This window comes from Bos indicus, chromosome 5 (genome assembly GCF_029378745.1).
Source record: "Bos indicus isolate NIAB-ARS_2022 breed Sahiwal x Tharparkar chromosome 5, NIAB-ARS_B.indTharparkar_mat_pri_1.0, whole genome shotgun sequence".
Taxonomy (NCBI): domain Eukaryota; kingdom Metazoa; phylum Chordata; class Mammalia; order Artiodactyla; family Bovidae; genus Bos; species Bos indicus.
Window position 1 is genome coordinate 32310500 of NC_091764.1, and position 21734 is coordinate 32332233.

Here is a 21734-nt window from a genome sequence, read left to right on the forward strand (position 1 = left end):
TAGGAGTAAATGGTTGATTTAAGTCTGGGGATTGCATGGGGCTTGATGAGAAATTGGTACATCCAAGACCATGTATGCCTAATCTCTGACACTTCTTGATTCCTTAGGAAATGGAGAAAGAAATAAAGAATGTATTTCGTAATGGGAACCAGGATGAAGTTTTGAGTGAAGCATTCCGCTTGACCATTACACGCAAAGATATTCAAACTCTAAATCACCTTAACTGGCTCAACGATGAGGTAATCTCACACTTGTTTTTATATTCAAATAGAACGTGAACATCAAGTGCAGACTAAAGGCAGTTCCCAGATATTAAGGTACATAAAAAAAAAAAAAATCACCTGAGATGTTTGTTTAAAATATGTATCTCTACCATACTGCCTCACACTTAGTCAGGAAAATGGAGAAAGCTATGACAGCTGATTCTGTCCTGCTGATTTACCTTTTTGTGTATCGAAGATTTGGATACTGATAGAGAGGACGTTTACTCATTGGTATTTTTACTCTTTAAGCCACCTGCCATGCAGTTCACATCTTTTGTTAAGCAAATATTTAATAGCTGACCATGTTGCAGCACATGAAGGAATACTTTGGGATTTCCATATAGAGATCCATTTCTGTTACCCTTTCTCTCTGTATTTAGGTCACTTAGGTTATGAGTGGTAAGCTTTCTAAAATAGCCTATATTTGTACATGATATGTTTTAAACTGACATTGAAGAAGTTTTATTAAATATTTGAGGTATTGAGTTTAAAAATGTTACGGCTCTTGGCTCCCGAATGTTCTAATTATTTTATGTAGATTATTTGTGTTAGAATCTTCAAACTGATCTGTCCTGTTCCTAAACCTGTAGGAGCCTGTTTTATTTCACAAGGATATTTTCACAGCAAAAGAAGAGAAATGGGTTGGGGTTTTCCCCTAAGTACCTGCCTCCTTACTAGGAGCATTCCTGCCTAAAATCTTGGGTGTACTCAAGTTTCATCGCTATGGAAACTTTTTAGATACTCAATATAGTAAGCACTAGATATTCTAGGGGGCTTCCCAAGTGGCTCAGCAGTAAAGAATCCTTCTGCTAATGTAGGAGATATGGGTTCGATCCCTGGGTCAGCAAGATCCCCTGGAGAAGGAAATGGCAACCCACTGCAGTATTCTTGCCTGAGAAATCCCATGTACTGGCAGGCCACAGTCCATGGGGTCACAGAAGAGTCGGACCTGACTTAGCAACTGAACAAAAACCAAATATTCTAGATACCAGTATCCTGGCCTTGTATGTGTATGACCTTCCAAATATTAATATTTGGCCAACATCAGTTGGACATTTACCTCATGTTAGGCACTAATCTAAGTGTTTTATGTGTTCTGCTCATGTCATAGTCACCACAACTCGTGGAGATGGATGCTATAGTTTTATCATCTCCATTTAATAGATGAAGAAATAAGACATAAAAAGATTAAGAAACTTGCAAAGATACATGACTTTGTAATAGCAAGCCAGGATTCAGACTCAAGCATTGGGTCTTATCTGTTATATCATACTACCTTAGAATCTTAAGTTGGATCCTGTTTCAGGATTAGATATAGGGAATTTTAGAGCCATATATCATGTCCAGTTGGTTGATTTTCTGTGGGATTTGTTGAACTAGCCCATTCTCTTTGCCTTTGGGAGTTTATAAGATAAAATTTCAGAAGTTCATCACTCCTTGAATAGTATCTTTGACAAAGAATAGTAAAGAAGGCATGGTTTGAGATACCGTCTTGCTTTACAAGAAACAGCTCTTGCTTCTTGTGGCCCAGAATAGTGGTATTAGAACATTGGGTCAAAATAACAGGAAAAAAAAGAGCTCACCAAATCAAAGAGCAAAATAAAAATCGAGAACAGTCAAAAGTATCCACCAATTAAGTATTTTTCTTTGAAGATGTTAATGTGAGGTCTCTTGGCAATTTTTACCTGCTGCTTTTAAATGGGACCCAGTTATTCTATTGGGATTGCAGCTTGTTTGTTGTAAATTACCCAAAAACTTCTAGGGGGCAGCAGTGAGCAGGACATGAGCTGAGTTCTTGTTATACATACTGTGGTAGTTACCTCAGTGAGCTCCCTTACAGAGGCAGCGTTCATCAGAACATATTTTCCATTCCCTGGGTCCATCAGAGGATTTTTAGCAAGCAAAGTTAATGGAAATTGCATTATTTAGAAGAGAAAAGGGGAAGGAAAGATCCCTTGTCTACTTTATCTCTACCACACTTACCCGTTTGTAAGGAGTCCTTGTCTTCTGAGTGGAGAATAATGTTAACTGTGAAAGCAGGTGCCAGTTCACATGTCCATGATGATGATGAGAACTGTTTTAATAAGTACTTTAATAATTGTTTTAAAAAGCATCATTTTCAAAGTACCACACTTCTCACACTTTCAGAGTTACTGCCCTTAAAAAGCTGATAACATTCTGAAGGGGAGTTAGTAGATATCCTTACGTATTCATACTCATTTTGAAATATTTAATTGTTTCTCAATTGTGAACCTTCAATATTTTGCAAGTAATTTTCTCTCTCTTCAATCCTGTTCTCCTTCCCTCAAATAGATATTTTCATTAATAGCCTTTCTTTTATTTTTGTTTCTCATGTCAGTTTTATAGACTTCATTAAAATTTTCTCCCAAGAAAGGTGATTGACATTTTACAGACAAAGAATATAAGATCCTAGAAATGAAAGGTATCAGATTTAGCTTATAAGGAAAATAAAATCAAGAAGTCCTATATTTGAGATATGTACAAATAGCCATTAGGCTACTCTTTCTCAAGTCGTTTTTCCAAAAGAAGAGTAGGCCACAGTGCCTGTTCTTGCAATAAGCTTTCCAAGGTATTTGTAAGAATGGATTTGTATATAAGTGAATAGCTAAATTCTATGCAAATTCAAAGGACTAATGAAAGGATTAACATTGTACCTCACTGTAAGAAAATGAAACTTCTCAAAATTGGAATGTGGGAACTGGCTGCCTTGCAAAGAGTTACAAAATGAGACTGGAAAGGTGAGAACATATAGATGGAGATTTCTGTACCAGGTCTGGTGATTAGTGATAGAAATATCTAATTAAGGGAAGGAAGACAGGGTTAAAGAGAGGAGGAATTAGTTGCAAAAGTAGATTGAAAGTCACAAATGTGTAGTATCATGTATGAGACGAGTCGCCAGTCCAGGTTCAATGCACAATGCTGGATGCTTGGGGCTGGTGCACTGGGACGGCCCAGAGGAAGGGTATGGGGAGGGAGGAGGGTTCAGGATGGGGAGCACGGGTATACCTGTGGCGGATTCATTTCGATGTTGGGCAAAACTAATACAATATTGTAAAGTTTAAAAATAAAATAAAAATTAAAAAAAAGAAACAAAAGGAAGTATTTTTAAGTAAATGTCAATTGAAATAGCAAATAGAAATTGTGTATTATTTCCTGAAGATAGAGTTGAATAACTTATGGAATACAACTCTAAGATTTCAGGTTAATGATCCTGAAGTGAGGACTACTTTAGGCTTTGTGTTTCTCTTTATGGCCTGCTAATTCTGCTCTTAGAGGGCCTAATAGTTGTTTTATAAAGCATCAGATAAATTTAGAAATACGTGAAAATTATTTAGGCATACAAATAAGTTTGACATCTTCTGGTCATGATAGAATAAAGTAGATCAGATTTATTCTCTCAAATAGAACAGTAGATAAAACACCTGAAGCAGCAATTTTCAGACACTGGATAACAGTGATTCCTGAGAGGACGGAAGTGAAAAGCATGAACCTGTGATTCCCACAGCTTCCTGGGGTGGTGTGCTAAAGGGAGAGAGTTGGTAAAAACCTGGCAGTGCCTGGCAGTCTTGCTGAGTAGAGGAGACACTGTTCATGGAGGCCAAAGTGGCTAAGGTTTGTGAGATAAATACTGGTGGGGAAGTTGCTGAACAAAGAGAAAGCTCCAGAGATGTGCAGAGGGCCCCCCTGGAATCTTTGGCTGAGTGCTGATCTGTACATATATGGCAAGAAACTACCAGTGGCTGTGGAAAGAACCACCAGGAAGAAGGAATCATCACAAGCCTGAGAGCTAACACAGGTGCCAAGAACAGATTATGTCCCCACTAACGGGAGTAGAAGAGTTGTAGGACATTGAATAGCGAGTCCTCAAAAGGGCATTGCCTCAAGAGTGGGGCCAGAAAGGCAGGCCCTAGAGTAAAGGCTGCTCTGGACCCATGGTAACAAGCTTAAATACAAGTCTTTAAAGCTTGAAACTGATCTAAGTAACTGAAGTGTATCACAGAACAAAACCCAACAATATTTAAAGGAATACAACAAATTCTGGTAACGACAGAACCCAACAACATTGAAATTTACTAAGTCTAGCATCTAATTAAAAATTCCCAGGCATGAAACAGAAGAAAACTATAACAAAGGGAAAAAAACAATCACTACAGAAATACCCAGAAAAGAAAAATATGTTAAAATTAGCCAACAAAGATATTAAAACAGATACCATAAATAATATTCCACATGTTCAGGTAAGTAGAGGAAAGTGGACATTATGAGGAGAAAAATTGAGAATATAAAAAAAGATCCAAATTGAATTTCTAGAGATGAAAAATTTAGTATCTGATATTAAAAATACATGAAATGAGATTAACAGTTTAGATACTGTGGAAGGAAAAATTAGTAACCTTGAAAATAGAGCAGTATGAATCATCCAAGTGAAATAGAAAAAAAGGCTGAAAAAAGATGACTGGAGCTTAGTGAGCTCAGGGACAATATCAAGTCTAAGCATGTAATTGAAGTCCCAGAAGGGAAGATGGGGTGTAAGTGGTATCAAAAAAATGTTTAAGGAAATAATGGTAGAAGATTTTCCAGATTTGGAAGCATACTGACAGATTCAAGAAATTCAGCATACCCCAAGAAAGAGAAATACCATACTGAAATGTATAGTAATCAAATTGCTAAAGACCACTGATAAAGAGAAAAATAATGAAAAAAGCAACCAGAAGAAAGACATATTATATACAGAGGAACAGAGATCTGTCAGAAACCATGTAGGCCAGAGAACAGTGTAGCTACATCTTTAAAATACTGAAGGAAAAAGAAAATCGTCAACCTAAATTCTATACCAGCAAATGTATCTTTGAAGAAATAAGGCTATATTTTTTTAGGCAAGCAAATGCTGAAGAATTCATCACCAACAGACTTCTTTAAGAAATATTAAAGGATATTTTAGGCAGAGGAAAAATTTCAGTTGACAGTTTTAGTCTACACAAGGAATGAAGAACAGTGGAAACACTCTCATCCTTTATTATCTCTGGAAGACAAGGGACTAGTCAAATAAAGAAAACAACAATGTAGGGTTTATAACATGTTAAAGTAAAATATATGATAATCATAACACAAAAGGGGGAAATGAAAGTATGTACTTGTGTAAGATTCCTACACAATGTATGAAGTTGTATGATGTTTTATGAAGATGGACTACAATAAGTTACAGACGAAATCCTAGAGCAACCAGTAAAAAAACAAAGAGGTATTTTAATAAGCTGGTAATGGAGATAAGATGCAATTAAAAGATATTCAATCCAAAGGAAGGCAAAGAAAGGATACAAAGAACAGATGAGACACAGAAAAAAGAAAAGAACACGACGGTAGATTTAAAACCAGCCATGTCAGTATTCTGGTTGCTCAGTGGTAAAGAATCTGCCTGTCAGTGCAGGAGACTCAAGTTCAATCCCTGGGTCTGGAACATCCCCTGGAGGAGGGCATAGCAACCCACTCTGGTATTCTTGCCTAGGAAACCCCATGGATAGAGGAGCCTGGTGGGCTGCAGTCCATGGGGTCACAAAGAGTTGGACGTGACTTAGTGACTAAACAACAACAGTCTCAATACATTAAATGTAAATGACCAAACTCAGCATACCCAGTAGAAATATAATGTGAGCCATATATGTAATTTAAAGTTTTCTAATAGTTACATTTTAAAAAAGGAAAAGAAACAAGTAAAACTAATTTTTATAATATATTTTATTTAACCCAATAAATCTAAAATATGTTTATTTTGGCATGTAATACATATTAAAATATTATTAATGATATATTTTGCCTTCTCTAAAATATACGTATTTTACACTTAGAACACATTTACATTTACAACACAATTTGAATTAGTCAAATTTCAAGTGCTCAAGAGTTATATCTGGCTAATGGCTACCGTACTGGACAGTATAAGCATCCAGTTAAAAGGCAGAAATTACAGATTAGATTTAAAAATATGTCACATTTAAAAAACATTTTAAATGTGAAGACACATACAGGTTAAAAGTAAAAGGGTGGAGAAAACATACCATATAAACAATAAACAAAGGAAAGGTGAAGTAACTATATTAATATCACACTGGTAGATTTCAGAGCAAGGAATATTACCAGTGATAGACATTTCATAATGGTAAAGGGGGAAATTCATCAAAAGGAGTAACAACGTAAGTATGTATGCACCTAATAACAGAACTTCAAAATACACAAACTAAAAACTGAAAAAACTGGAAGGGGAAATAGACAAATTCATACGTAAGTATGAATGTTGAAGATTTCAGCACCTCTGTCTCAATTATTAATTGCTTCCAAGTGAAGTGAAAGTGAAGTCACTCAGTCGTGTCCGACTCTTTGCAGCCCCATGGACTGTAGCCTACCAGGCTCCTCTGTCCTTGGGATTTTCCAGGCAAGAGTGCTAGAGCAGATTGCCATTTCCTTCTCCAGGGAATCTTCCTGACCCAGGAATCGAACCCGGGTCTCCCGCATTGCAGGCAGATGCTTTACCGTCTGAGCCACCAGGGAAGCAGGGCCTTCAGCAGATGTTAAATCTAAGTGATGCTCAGTAAGAGAAGAAGCAGCCTATAAAACATTAAACTCGACTAGACAAACCTAGCACAGGAAATAGATTTTTCTTAGGAAAGAAAAACTGATTGAATCAAAAGGTAAGAAAATGAGACAACATGAAATAAAGTAGTTAAGTGAATATGATGGTGTCTCCCATATGCTAATGATCAGAATGGAAGTTACAATGTAGTCTTTCTAACATGACTCATTGGACAATTCCACATCATTATAGATTACCTCTTTAAAGTGTTTCTAATAGAACTAGTCCTTTTGATAAACTAGGGATTTATGTCAGGTCACAGGGAGAATAGTAATTACAGTTGTCATGACTCCATAAAAGTAGATGCTGCCTGTCTTTCTCTAAAACTTTTGCAGTAATTCTAATCGTTTGTTACTTTAATTTGCATCTGAGAAAAGTCCTGGGCACAGTGAGGGATGCCGTAACTCAGAGCTTCCCTTAAGTCTGCTATCGTGGTTTCTATAGTATTATTAGGTTTAGGTCTTAGGAGTGAGTGACCTTCTGATTTATAACATTCAGAGGTTGTTGCTTAGTCTTTTGGGTTTTGTGGTTGACAAGGATAAGTCTAATTTAAAAATAAGAATGAGGAGGTAGAGGGGAAAGTCTGGAGGGATAGAGTAGGAAAACAGCTTTTTCTTTTCTAAAAGTTATCTTGATCTCTGCTTCAGAACACTGTCATGCTCAGGACTTTTAGAACACTTTTTTCCAAAGTCTGTTCTAAGGCTTCAGTGTGTGAAATTGGGAAGGGTTAAAAGTTAGACTTTACTGTTAGTGATGCATTTTACTTCTAAATGCATGAGAAAATAGTTTGGCTGGTGTACTGCTTGAGAAGGAAGATACAAATAGCAGTGGTCATTTGTGTCATTGTGGTAACATACAGGCAAGGGATTGAGTACTGAGTTTGAAAACATTGTAGACTTTTCTTTTAAAGAAACACTCTTTTCAACTTAGCCTGGCAGCTCTTCACATAAAATCACAAAGGAACAAGACACCATAAACAATCATTCCACCCCCAAACAAGATTGCATAGACAAGTAGACTCTCACGGCGAAGGCTGTGAAGGAGGCAGGAAAGGCAGTACTTTAGGCACCAGGGACTGCAGCAGGCAGAGGCAGTGTGGGCCCCTGAAAGAGTGGCAAGTGCAAGACAAACAGTAGGCACAGACAGACAGACTTGTTACTCTTCATCCCCAATTCCAAAGGGAATTCAAGATCTTTTGGAGCTAAGAAGAGTCCCATGTACAGAAAGACTCTACCACAGGAGGGGAGGGACCCTTGCCGTCACAAAATATAAGCAGCTGCTCTGACCATCATTGCTTCTCTTTTATCTTTGACACTGTGATCCCTTTTCTCATTTCTTTTTCCTTCATCTTTAGCCCTCCTCTGTGAGATGATGTGTAAGATTCTTTTTGTTCTTCTAACTTCTAGCTTTTTTTTTTTTTTTTTGTGGTGTAATTGTGTCTTGGCTGAACTATGGCAATTTTCCTTATTTGGACTGAGTAATAGCTGAAAAACTGAGGAGAGAAACTTGGATCTAAATTCTGCTTCAGATGTCAGATTACACATCCTCAGCTAATAGGAGGGAACAGTGAGGCCACCAAGTCCCCTCCTCCTAGGATGCAGGGCAAATGAAAAAGAGCCCAGATCACTCCCTAGAGCTAAGTAATGAGCTGACTTTGGAGGAGGCCATTTCCCTCACAGTGGAGAAACCTTGGTGGGAGGGAGAAGTAAAGCAGAGAAGAGGGGTTCTCAGTGTGGTGCCCTGATCACTAGGTCTCTGTTCCTGTTCAACTGGCTTGGTCTTTAACTTTATAGGTCCACTCTGTCAAAATAACAAAGTAACATAAGAAACCAAACAACTCAGGCTGTGTAAGTGCAGCTGAGCTTAATTGGTTTCTGGCACTCTTTCCCCCTGAAAAACAGGATAGTCGTATGTAGCATGACGCTCATTTATGTCACCCTTTTCACTTCAGGGTAATGATCCCAGATATACCCCTCTGATGGGCACCTGGGGGAGATATATCACTGTGGCTTTCACGTGCTTGCTGCTGCTAAGTCGCTTCAGTCATGTCTGACTCTGTCTGACCCCATAGATGGCAGCCCACCAGGCTCCCCCGTCCCTGGGATTCTCCAGGCAAGAACACTGGAGTGTTGCCATTTCCTTCTCCAATGCATGAAAATGAAAAGTGAAAGTGAAGTCACTCAGTCGTGTCCGACTCTTAGCGACCCCCTGGACTGCAGCCTACCAGGCTCCTCTGTCCATGGGAATTTCCAAGCAAGAGTACTGGAGTGGGGTGCCATTGCCTTCTCCATTTCATGTGCTTGGCTGTCCTTATCTCTCTTGTTCCTTCCACCTCCATCTTAAGTCCTTATTGCCTGTTGCAATATTTAACTTGTCTGCCCCCATGGAGGGTTTGGCTTATAGTGATTGACAGGTTGTCTGCCTGTTTGCTTCACCCCTTGAATTGAAGGGTTTCGCCTCATGGCATGGGTAAATGTCATGGGATAGAATACCAGAGGAATCAATCCCTTTTTGCTAATTTTCTCTCACAGGAGGATGTAGATTATAGCCAAGACATCTGTGCTTGCTGAGCAGGTAGATCCTCCTGCATTCCTAGCTGCCTTCACAAGCCTACAAGCATCCTTTAGCACCATTAACCTCAAGGATAGAGTGAGATTAAAAACCTGAATTGGAGAAACCTACAATCCTAATTGTGTCCTAATTCATTATCATTGTTTTAATATGATAAATAGGTAACTGAGCTCTAGTTACCTATTGGGCATCACACTAGGGAGAGAATCAGCCGCCACCTGAGCCTATTGCTCTGTCTTCAGTGCAGGAAGAACAGTGTCTTTCTCCGGTCCTGACTTTCCTTCCCACCACCCTCAGAGTGCTACTTCTTGGTGAATGTGGTTTCCCTGCAGCTACCTAGGCATCCTCATCTGTAGGCCCTTTCTCCAGTCTAGACCACGCTCCAGTGTGTTCCTGGCTACATACCCAGTATGTAGTTGCCTACTGTTGGGCAGTAGCTCACCGCTCTGGCATCTTAGTGTGTAAATATTTGTCAAAGGACGGGGGTGTTTTCCCATTCCCCAAAAAGCATTCTGAAAAATGTGCCTGTTTTCTTAGTCATATTTCCAAGCTTTGGATCAGTTAGCCCATTCATTCCTTGCAGTTGACAGACACTGGCCTGACCTCAGCTGGCCACATAAGTATGCAGTAACTTCCGGCACAGTAACTTTGAGGCTTTAATACCAAGAAGTCCTAGACCTAAAGGAACTGTGGACAATGTAGTCACTATTAGAGAACACATCGTTTCATTAACATATCTCCCATGTCAAGCGTTTTAATTTCTTTCACTCATACTTGATATTGAAGAAATAAGTGGAATCAACAAATATAAGGCAGCTAGCCTTATAGATTCTAGGAGAAAACTTGACTCTTCATGTTTGTGGTTTTACTTTCAGGTCTTACGTAATGTAGGTTATAGTATATCCATGTCTGCCTGGATAAAGGTGTTGTTGCCAAGCTACTACAAGTTTAGAGATGTTGTTCCAATATAGTTGATGGTTTATTCTGTCACTCAGTTCTACTTGAGACCAAAACAGTTTGCTTCTGCTAAGTAACTTGTTAGGCTGAAAATACAGTCTTAAGTCATGGGGCAGAGTTTTCTGTCTTTGTGCAAAATCAGGAGACCTACATAGAAGGATTGAACTACTAATCTTAGTTTTTATTAACACTAGACTCTGAGCTCAGAGTTTAAGTTGCCTGCACAGTCCCAGCAGACTAAAGGAACTGCTAATGTTTGCCTTGCTGAACTCCTGCTTGTAATGTATACCTGCACATACTCCTTCCTTTCCTTTTTTCTGACTCTGATCTTGTAGTACTTCTTCCTCCTCATTTTCCAGTTTTTTTAACCTAATCTTCAGCCTTCTACACGTCTGGCCAACATCTTTCCATATGTATCCTGAACCATATATATGTGTATCAGCCTTTTATGTTTTCACTGTTTATAACCACCTTGGCCCCCTCTTTTCTAATCAGAATTTGATATAGGGATATTAGGCCGTTGGGTGTTGAGGTCATAACTGAATTGATTAGGGAACTAGCCTATGCTGTGCAGTATAGCAACTGTGTTTCCTTCTTACAACACAACTGTTTTAAAAGGCTGGAGTATCTAATTTAATACATATACTTTCTTTCCACAGATCATCAATTTCTACATGAATATGCTGATGGAGCGAAGTAAAGAGAAGGGATTGCCAAGTGTACATGCATTTAATACCTTTTTTTTCACTAAGTTAAAAACGGCTGGTTATCAAGCAGTGAAACGTTGGACAAAGAAAGTGGATGTCTTTTCTGTTGACATTCTTTTGGTGCCTATTCACCTAGGAGTGCACTGGTGTCTTGCTGTGAGTGCCTCTTTTATTACTGATAAAATTCGAAAGAAGTCTATATAATAGAATACACAGAGAGCAATGAATACTAGTTCTACATAGATGATTGAAAGAGTAGCATTTAATTATCTAAAAATTGGATAGATTAGCAAACTCCCTGTCAAGAGTGGGAGATACTTAGACTTTGAAAAAAGCTCTGAAATTTTCTTTTCTGGAAATACTTAAAAATGGAGTTATAGTCAAAGCAACCTAAAGGCAAGGAACACATGGGGAGAAAAAGTGATTTCTTAATGATGCTGCCAACTCAGATTCTGTGACCATTATTTTCTGCCTAATCATGATTTGCCTTGCATACTTGATAATTTATTATGGCTTCCCTGGTAGCTCAGACAGTAAGGAATCTGCCTGTAATGCGGGAGACCCAGGTTTGATCCCTGGGTAAGGAAGATCCCCTAGAGAAGGGAATGGCTACACACTCCAGTATTCTTGCCTGGAGAATTCCATGGACAGCAGAGCCTGGCAGGCTACAGTCTGTGGGGCTGCAAAGAGTCAGACATGACTGAGCAACTAACACAAACATGACTCTGAGAACATGGATACATTAGCTTAATATATTAATAAAAGTATACAAGTTAAAGCGTGTCTTGAATTATATTTGAAAAGTATTAAGTCAAAAGGAAATTCTCCAAGAAACAAAACCTAGAATCTTTTACCATCTTTCTGAAAATGTGTGAAAATGATCTCACTTAGTTTACATTCTCTGAAGAGCACATCGTGTCTTCACTGTTGCCTCCGTTGGAAATGGAGACCCTGAAAACTAGAAAAAGGTTTCAGGGCAATTACTGGGCCACTTAGTCAGCCCCCAGCATAGTTCTGAGTAAATAATCACCCTGTTCTTCTTTCCTCTGCAGATGAAGCATGGTATAATGCTAAGTATCCATCAAACTTGTCATGATTTCATAGGAAATCTGGCAGAAGGTTCCAAGTTCCAGGGAAGGGAAAAGCTGAGATTTTCTTCAGTTCATAAACACAGAGAATTTTTTTTATTCCCAGGTTGTGGACTTTAGAAAGAAGAATATTACCTATTACGACTCTATGGGTGGGATAAACAATGAAGCCTGCAGAATCCTCATGTAAGTAGGGAGTTGAAGACGAAGAGTTTGGTGTTGGATATATGTTTTTCTAGCTGTTGAACTCAATTCTCTGATACCTTCAATGGAGTGGTTAATAAAGGAAATGTTCATATTGATTAAGATGGATATTTTCCATCTAAGTAAAGTTTAATAATAATATAATAATACCAAAAATACATCCTGATGGGCATAATTACTGTCCCAGTGCATGAAAATAAAGAGTGGATATAGACATATAGATACAGAAACTACTTAGAAGTCATTTATCCCAACCTCCTAATTTTTCAGATAAAGGAACCAAGACCCACAGAGATGACTTTGATTTGCTCAGGTCCTACTAGTTAATGGCTCAACTAGGAACCAGAATGCAAATCTGGTTTACATTCCACCTGTTTCTCTTTCTAAAACGTCTGTGGCCAGGAGGGAGTGGGTTCCATGAGGTGGATTAATTGATTTGGATTGAATTTTTATACAAAAGAATCAAGACTATAAATAAATATATACCTCAGCATTGCTAGAGAAACATTTTCCTTCCATTAGATTGAATTCTAAAGGACCATATAAACCAAGGAAAAGATCAAAACTCGTTCCTCAGTGGGGACAGTAGGAAGAAGGACCCTGGGTATTGAAGGCAGAGGTCTTGCTTCTCTGGAGCTGACAGAGTGGGCATGAATTGTGGGAGTTCTAAAGATTCCCTGTCCAGCAATATATACTGTTTTCCTTAGACAGGGCAGAAGAAAATTCTTCCTGAGGATTGTCAGCCCCATTTTTGCAGTGGCAGCTCCCCAAGCTCATCTCATTCTCTCCCAATACCTTAGGCAATATCTGAAGCAAGAAAGCATTGACAAGAAAAGAAAAGAGTTTGACGCCAATGGCTGGCAGCTCTTCAGCAAGAAAAGCCAGGTACATTTCATCTTGGTGAGATGGAAATCCTGAGATTAGAGTATTGGTTAGAAAAGGAGTATACTGCTTGGGCCCTGGCATCCTTCTAAGTGTCTGGCCTGACCTCAGCCAGGGAAGATAGAGTAGAGTAAGCTATCTGTGGGAAAATCAATAATACATTTCTTATGAAGAACTAGGTTTTCTAAATGCCCAGCTATTTTGCTAAACTTTCATCTATGGGAGAAAATGTTTGCAGACTGGTTGGCCCTTGTGGGAGGGACCAGCTTTTACACCCTTGGGTATCATAGAAATCTCAGATAGTCTCCTGTGTGATAAACATGAAGTACACAGGCTGGACTGAGATGCTGAATTTTTTTGCTCTCTGAGCCTATGTTGTTCTGAGTGGGGGACCAGGACCATCTCTTTAGAATTCAGGGAAACCTGGAAAATTTATATCCTTTGGTTCTTATTTATAATTGAATAAGAAGGAAGGAAGCTTGGAAAGATGTCACCTTTTTGTTATTTTTTGCCTTTTAGGAAATTCCACAGCAGATGAATGGAAGCGACTGTGGCATGTTTGCCTGCAAATATGCTGACTGTATTACCAAAGACAGACCAATCAACTTCACACAGGTACGCCAAGCCTTCGGGAGGGGGCTCTGTGACCACCCTGTGTCCGGGCTGCCTGATAGATGTTGTTCTCTCCATTTGCTCCACTTAGGGGGCTCTGCTTCATTCTGTGGCTCATAACCTGGGGTGGTTGCTACCTGTGCTACGCCGTAGGAAAAGGAAGGATAATGATAGGCCACATCCTGGGTCACGATACATCATATATTGTAGTTAAGGAATCCCGGCCAATAGGAGAGCCTTCTTCTCTGCTCATATACGCCGCCTACCCCAAATCCTGTAAGAAGCAGAAAACTGGGACCAGAGCAGGTTTCCTCAGTTTCCCTTTTTTTGGTAGCAATGAAGTTTTGGAACAGGCCACACCTTGATCTAGTGTAGTTTGTTATGCTGCCCTCTTCCCCTCGCTTTATGCAGCTGATCAGTCTTCCTTAGAGTTTGTGATTGTTAATTTCTGTCCACGTGGTCCTTTGGAAACCAAAGTGAATTGAGGCTAGAGATTATAGTTTATTTGGTGTCCTCCACTTAACCCTTTGCTTCTGTTTAAAGTAATGACTTTATACTAGATTTTCCACCGCAGCCCTTGGGTTGAGCTGACTCTTGAAGTTCATTTAATTTGGGGGCAAAATGAGTTTTGATCTTCAAGCCTCAGATTTCATATCCTCTTAAAAGTTCAACACAGAGGACTTTTTTAGACACCATTCTTAAAATTCTTGGAGACATTTGAGGATAGCCTGGGGATTCCTGGTGATGCCTAATTAAACTCCTAGGTTTACAACAATGAAAAGTAGCAATAGCAATAGTAATCGGAAAAAGCATTAGGAAAAAAAAAATCACACGTAATGAAGAATGAGCAATTTGAAAGACCAAAAATGCAGCTGAGACTATTTTAGGTGAAAACCTCAAGAAGGAAAGGAGTGTTAGGTCTGCACGCAAGAAATGAAAATAAAGGTATCTCTGTGTCCCTACAGCAACACATGCCCTACTTCCGGAAGCGGATGGTCTGGGAAATCCTCCACCGAAAGCTCTTGTGAAGACCATCTCAGTTAGCAGACATGGACTTGTTGGGGACCAGCTCTTTGTTGTCTACAGCCAGAGACCTTGGAGACAGCTGCTCCCAACCCTCTCTTCTTGTAAAGTCCTTGATCCTGGACCAGGCCCTGGAGAGATGCACTCACAAGCACATCTGCCTTTCCTTTTGTATCTCAGATACTATTTTTGCAAAGAAACTTTGGTGCTGTGAAAGGGGTGAGGGACATCCCTAATCTGAAGAGAGAGACTGCTTTTTACTTCTTCAGTTCTGCCATCTTGTTTTCAAAGGGCTCCAGCCTCACTCAGTCTCTTAATTAGGGGCCTGAGAGAAGCTTGGAAGGACTCTTGGTTTCGTATAAACTCTTGTTGTTAGGCCTTACTAAGAGGTAGGAATGGATGTGGGTAAAAACGTAGGGATGAAAACCACCAGCATATACACGCACACGTACATACACACAGGATTTTCAAAATGTGTCACCAGGATAGTGACTGTAAACTGGACTTTGGGGCACCTGCATAAGGCTGTCCTCCAGGACTTGTCCTTTTTACATGCCCCTTGTGAAGTCCATCTGCTTCTGTACAAGGCTGTTTTATCTGTAGCTTCTTCCCCTCCTGAGGCACCACATGTGAGCCCTGGGTGGACCCCAAAGTCCCAGGCAGTCCTTTCCTTAAAAGCAGTGGTTTGCATGTGCTCACAACACATGATATGGGGAAGACCCACCCAGGGAGTGGTTTAGTGGAGTAACAAAGGCGCCACTTTTACTGCTACCTACTTCTGACCAAGAAGAAGAAGGACCTCAGTCTTTAGCATAAAATTCCAGCTTTGGATGAATGCAGGTCTAGTTTGGTCTGTGGCTAGCTAGTTTAAATATGTTTCTAACCACAGAGAATTTAATATATATATATATTTCACAGGGATATGCTTTTTTTTTTTTTTTTTTTTAAGGCTGAATGTGTTCACCATTTTAGCCTGTAGATTTATTACCATTTTCCAAATTTAGCTCCAGCATACACAGATCCCAGCCCCTATGTGTAGGGTGTTTGTGGACTTCCTAAGAGTATTTTGAGGCCTGGATGAATTTTGGCTTGGGGTAGAGGTTACAGAGGAAGACAAGATTTTCAAATGGAAAACGGGTGGAATTTGGACTGATCAACTTGAGATTGAAAAACTGCTATTCTTTTTGTTCCTTGTAGCATCTCCCCCACCTTTTGAGCGCTCCTCAGGCTAGATAGTGAAATGATCCAATGCCAGTGTCATTTTGTACCTAAGTTCCAAAATAGGAACATTTTATACTTTTTTCTGTATTGTAATAGGTAGTTTTGTATGAGATCTTTTCTTCTCTTCCCTTGTACCTCATCCTTTCCAACATTGTGCTTTCTCCCTGGGCTTATTTGAAAATTTTACTCTGTTTTATATCAAGCTTGTTTAGTACATTTTTCTATGTGTTACCACAGGTTACAATTTGAAAAGAAAACTATTTTTTTTAAATATTCCATTGTTAACTGAATGTTACTCTTTCCACTCCAGCAACTAGATGTCCTACCTTTTTCATACTGCCTGCCTTTGAGGGGAAGACCACCTTTTGTTTGTTTTCTTTTTTTTTCTTTCTTCATTTTTTTTTCCTCCCTTTTTTTCCTTTTTTTTTTTTTTTTGGTGTTTTCTGTAGGTAATAAATAGCTTTCTACATATAAGTTGCTGGGACTTTTCACATTCTCTCAGAAAGCTATGGCATGCAGGCTCATTGTGGGACTCCTGTACATTGATTCTTGGTACTTAATGTATTGAAGTGACAACTTGAAAGGTGGCAATATGGTATAGATTTTGGACCATGAATCAAAAGACCTGAGTTTTTCAGGCACATTTGCTATTGTCTGGGGAACTCAGAACAAGATAGTTCTCTGTATTTATTGTTTGTCCATTTAGATAACATCTGTCTTACCTTCTCACAGACTTTTTGTACAGACCAAAGCAACAAATATTTATTGCCATGTATAGCAGAAAATGAAACATGCAACAAAAGCACTTTGAAAAATATATAAGGAATTGTTAAGCCTGTCTGAATTTGGCCCCGCTTTCTGACCAATATAGTTTTATACAAGGTGAAGTTAGTGATCCTGAGACCACCCCATGAGTGGGCCAGGCTGAGACACAGACTGGGTCCAGAGTGGGAACCAGTAGTGGGGGCCATTCTTTCCAGAGAGCTGCCCAAGAAGAGCAGAACTAGCATCTGGAAACTTTCTTCTTCGTTTTAAGGGTGGGCCTTGATGACTGGGGTGGGAGGGTGGAGGAATGTGATGTTCCTGCCTTCCATGGCCAAGGGCATGTTATCAGCATCTTGTTTAACCTGCTTTAAACTAAAGCCTATGACTTTCCTTTTCTCCAGTCTTCCCCTCTCTCCTGTGCCCAGTGCTCATAATTACCTTGTTGTTTGTCATTATTCCCTTGCTGAGTCATGTTCAACTCTGCAACCCCATGGACTGCACAGGCTCCTCTGTCCAGCGGATTTCCCAGGCAAGAATACTGGAGTGGGTTGCCAATTTCCTCCTCCAGGGGATCTTCCCACCCAGGGATTGAACCTGTGTCTTCTGCATTGGCGGGCAGGTTCTTTACCACTGAGCCACCAGGGAAGCCCCATAATTACCTACCTCCTCTAAAAAAAGGAACAGTGATGGATGACAAGCTCTAGATGCCAGATACATAACCTTCAGTAGAAACAGTCTCACCGATCACTCCTGGACCCTTTATGGAGAAAGACCATTCCTGCGCATTTGAGAATGAATACATGGTTCAAGACTAGTTCCATCCCATTTGTCACTGGGCCCCCTGAGACCCACTGTTGCTTCCTGGAGCCCTGTTTAGGGTTGAATGCAAGAGTACTTTGTCATCTGACCTGGCAGCTGTGAAAATTAACTCCTCTGTATATATGAGGTGCTTCATCCTTCTCTATGGTGTCAACTTCTTTCTTGTTTAGCCCCTGTAATTGCCGTAGCATCTTCTACCCACTACCTCTAATAATATTAGCCCCAAAGTTCTGGGATAGAAACAGGAAACCTGGAAAAGCACTGCCAGCAACTATATTACATAGTCTGTCCATCAGCACCTGGTTTTATGTGGCCCATGAAAGGCTCCAGTGGGTAGTCAAGAGTGTTCACTTCAGAGCCCCAGTGTTTGTAATGTTTCAGCCTCTGGTCCTTCTCCCATGCCATCCCTCCAGCTCTTGAATGTCTTGACCCGGAGTAAGAGACAGCTGATACTTGGGCTTTGTCTTCTCCCTTGTTCCACCTGGATGGGCTAAGGTAGTGGGGGAGGAGAGGGTGGAATATGATGCTTTCATCCTGGGGGCTCACATACCCAAGAGCATCAAAAAAGGATGTGTAAGACTACTGGGCCCTGTTGACAGACTACTGCTGAGCTGGCCAAGTGGCCATATTTCTCTGCCCAGGAAAAATCTCCATAGCTTCAAATTCATCCTAACATTTGGGAAGGGATGAGTAGGGCTCAGCCCAGTATCTTTCCTAACAGCCCAGGCCAATTTTGCCTTGCTGAATTCTAACAGTAGTCTTTTAAGAGCCCATAATTCCTATACCCAGCTGTGGAGGCAGGGAGAGATGTAACATGAGGTGAGTTGGGTCATGCTGGTCAACACTAAGAGAAGGGAGTGCTTAGACATCCATGTGAGAGAGAAATGTGAAACTAAGGGACTTTGAGCTGGAGGATAAGCCTTGAAATGTTTGTGCAGGCTGCTGCTCTGGCCTGTCATAGGTGGGGTAATTCCAACTGGGAGCGGTCGGACCGGATGTCCAGGGTCTTGTCAAGGTCTAAGATTCTTAAATGATATTGAGGCCCATAATGCCAAAGTCAAATTTAAGGCCAGTATTAGCACTGGCTTAATCTTAGAGGTAAGGCCCAGGTCAGTCCTCCCTAATGGGACAGTTTGTAGCTGCTGACTTTTCTCCATTCTAAACTGAGGGGTAACCATCAACCGCTTGACTTCTGGAGAGTCCGGTTCCATCCTCAGAACTTTGGTGCTGGGAAAGGAAAGCGTGTGGTGAGAGGTGCACAGGGAGTCCAGAGCACCCCTTACGAGTTTATACTCACTGTTTCCACACACTCAAAGCGCACACACCCAAAGCCTGCCTCCTTGAAACCTTCCCTGATCACTTTATCTTAAAATCTCTTACCTGGACAGCCACAGCCCTTAGAATCAGCAAACAGTAAAACTCCATGTGGCATGTGTATTGTAATCTGTCCTTTACATCAAATGGCCTGAGAATGTGTAACTGTTGAAGGCAGGTGAATAATTTGATGCTTTTCCTTCAAGCCAGGAGTTCCAGTTGCTTCTCTGGCCTGCTAGGGAGGAGTAGGGGCAACTGACTAAACATTTACTTAGACAACATTGCAGAGTCAGGGAAGAAGGTCCATTCACAGAAGCCTGCAGTGAGGCTGTACCTCTTCTGTGCCCCAAACCTAATGCCTCACTCCACACTTAACAAAACCCACTTCCTCAGCAGTTCAGCATATCCTTCAGGGTCTCAGTCTCTGCCAGGAAGCTAATCAAGTATTTTTTCCCTAACCACACATCTTTCTATTATATACAGTTTTTCCATCTTTTTATTTCCAGTACATCCATCGTGGACTGTGGATCCCCTCCTGTTAGCCTTGTCCCTTAAATGGACTGTTTTCACATGCTGCCTGTGTCTTGTCTGTTGGCCGGAGCTAAGTTCCTGGAGGGCATCTGCCTCATCCACTTCTGGGGAGCCCCTTATGCTAGGTGTTTAAATAGGCCTGTGTTTAAAGCACTAGGCTTGGGGGGCCCTGAAGCGTGGAGTAAAGAGATGGTTTGACCAAGGAAATAAAAGCCACCCATCCTCAAGAACCTTAGAACCTAATTTAGAAAACCAGGCAGGTACCAAGCAGTGGACATTATCAAGAAGGCAGACACAGGCATATGGTCCAGTTTGAAGCTGGGTGTAGATGATGGAGGGCAGATGTGGAGAGAGGTCAAAGATGATGTTGCCTTAATCTGACTATCCATGTGTGACTCTGTCCCAAGTTTTTATGGGCTGATTTATTGAAAATAAGTTCTGTAGATTTCGTTTTCTTGCTTTGACTGGAAACTCCCTGGTAAAAAGAACTCGATGGTGTTTGTCTCTCTGACTGTCTCTCTGTCTCTTTGACTGTTTGTTCTGTCTCTGTCTGTGTCTGTGTGTCTCCTGATCCAAGTTGGACCAGTGATTGGATCCTCAGTGTGGTCTGGATTCCCGAGTCCACCCCTTAACCAGGAGTCTGAATACTGTTCATTCATTCATTTCATTCCACGTACCTGGAATTGAAGCCTGAAACACAAATAACATGCAAATCTGTGGCTCCCTGGCACTTTTTAAAACCAGACCTGTCTGTGCAGTTGGCAAGAGAGCCCTCCTGAGCCAAGCACACCAGTTGGGACTTCCAACCCACCCTGCCAACAGTGTCCCTTGTCTCACTGCCCCCTCCCACACCTCTTTCTCCTCACAACCCAACCTGCAGGAAGTGCTTCCACTACTCTACCTGTTAAACTCACGCTCCAAAGAATAAAACAAGAATCCACCAACATCCACAAAGTCTTCCACTATCCTGGGGAAACAGTTTTTTCTTTTTAGTTTTGTTTTAATTTATTTTTAACTGAAGGATAATTGCTTTACAATGTAGTGTGGGTTTCTGCCATACATCAACATGAATCAGCCATAGGTATACATAAGTTCCCTCCCTCTCTGCCACCTCCCACCAAGAAATAGTTTTATCTGCGTTGAGTTAAAAGAGTCCCTTGTCATCTTCAGGGCATTCTTGAGTTCTAACAGTTTTCCGACATGGTTAAAATTTTTCAGCCATATAAAAATGACTGGAGTGAGAAAAGAAAAACCTTCAAGCCACTCTTGTTTTCTGATTCCCCAGTGTGGTTAAAGATAGCTGATGATTACCTGGGTCTACATAGGGAGAAGACTCCGTCACAGTGGGGACCTGGGCCTGACAGTGGTCAGTCAGCCTCTGCCAGCAGGTGCTGGGATTGGTCTTGGGCACTGCAAAAAGTTAAAAAAGGAAGTGGGAATGGGAGTCACATTCCTTAATGAACTTGTGTTCCAGATGCTCTTTTTATTTTTTATTTTTCAAACTCTTTTCCATTGTAATTTATGACAAGATATTAAATGCCCTGTGCTAGGTAGTAGTACCTTGTTCATTTTATATATAGTGTTTGTACCAGATGCTCTTCTGAACCCCAGAAAAAAGTTTCGCTTCCTTGTACACCTGTGCCCCATTTCCCATCAGCCTGTCACCAGCCAATTTATCTCTGCCTGCCACGGCTCATGAAGCCTGCGTGTTCAGCTCGCCACCTCTCCTACAGCTTCCCCTACCACACAGGCTGCACGGCCTCCTTGGTGTTTGTCTAACAAACCCACCTTGCTACTCTCTCATGGTGGTTCTTCTTGTAGCTTCCTATAGCTAGAGGGCTTGTCCCCAGACATCCTTCTCCTTGAATCACTCCCCTACTTCCTCCATCATCCCCGCACCCCAGTTCTCACACTCCCTAGCTCCCTTCATCTTTTCTCTGTAGCATTGCATATCTGCCTCTATCGTTTACTCATTTGCTTTGTCAGCCTCTCACTAAAATGTCTCTTCTGTTTATGCTGTATCCCAGGTGCCTAGAACAGCTGCAGGAGAGAACTGTTGAAGGAGTGAATGAGTTACAGTTATTGAGCATCTCAGGGCAGGGCTTCTCTTATGTATTGAGAGCCTCCA

At 40.7% G+C, this 21734-nt stretch overlaps 1 protein-coding gene across 4 annotated transcripts in view; it reads left to right on the forward strand.

Annotated features, from left to right (window-relative positions):
• Window positions 1-21162, forward strand: part of SENP1 (SUMO specific peptidase 1) — a 56550-nt gene extending 35388 nt beyond the window's left edge. For all 4 annotated transcript variants that reach the window (XM_070789202.1, XM_070789203.1, XM_070789204.1 and 1 more), the window contains 6 exons: window positions 108-239; window positions 11100-11303; window positions 12342-12421; window positions 13240-13324; window positions 13841-13936; window positions 14899-21162. In XM_070789202.1, the coding sequence (XP_070645303.1) occupies window positions 108-239; window positions 11100-11303; window positions 12342-12421; window positions 13240-13324; window positions 13841-13936; window positions 14899-14961 (660 nt within the window). In that variant the 3' untranslated portion in view covers window positions 14962-21162. The remainder of the gene's footprint in view (window positions 1-107; window positions 240-11099; window positions 11304-12341; window positions 12422-13239; window positions 13325-13840; window positions 13937-14898) is intronic.
• The last annotated feature ends 572 nt before the right edge of the window (window positions 21163-21734 follow it).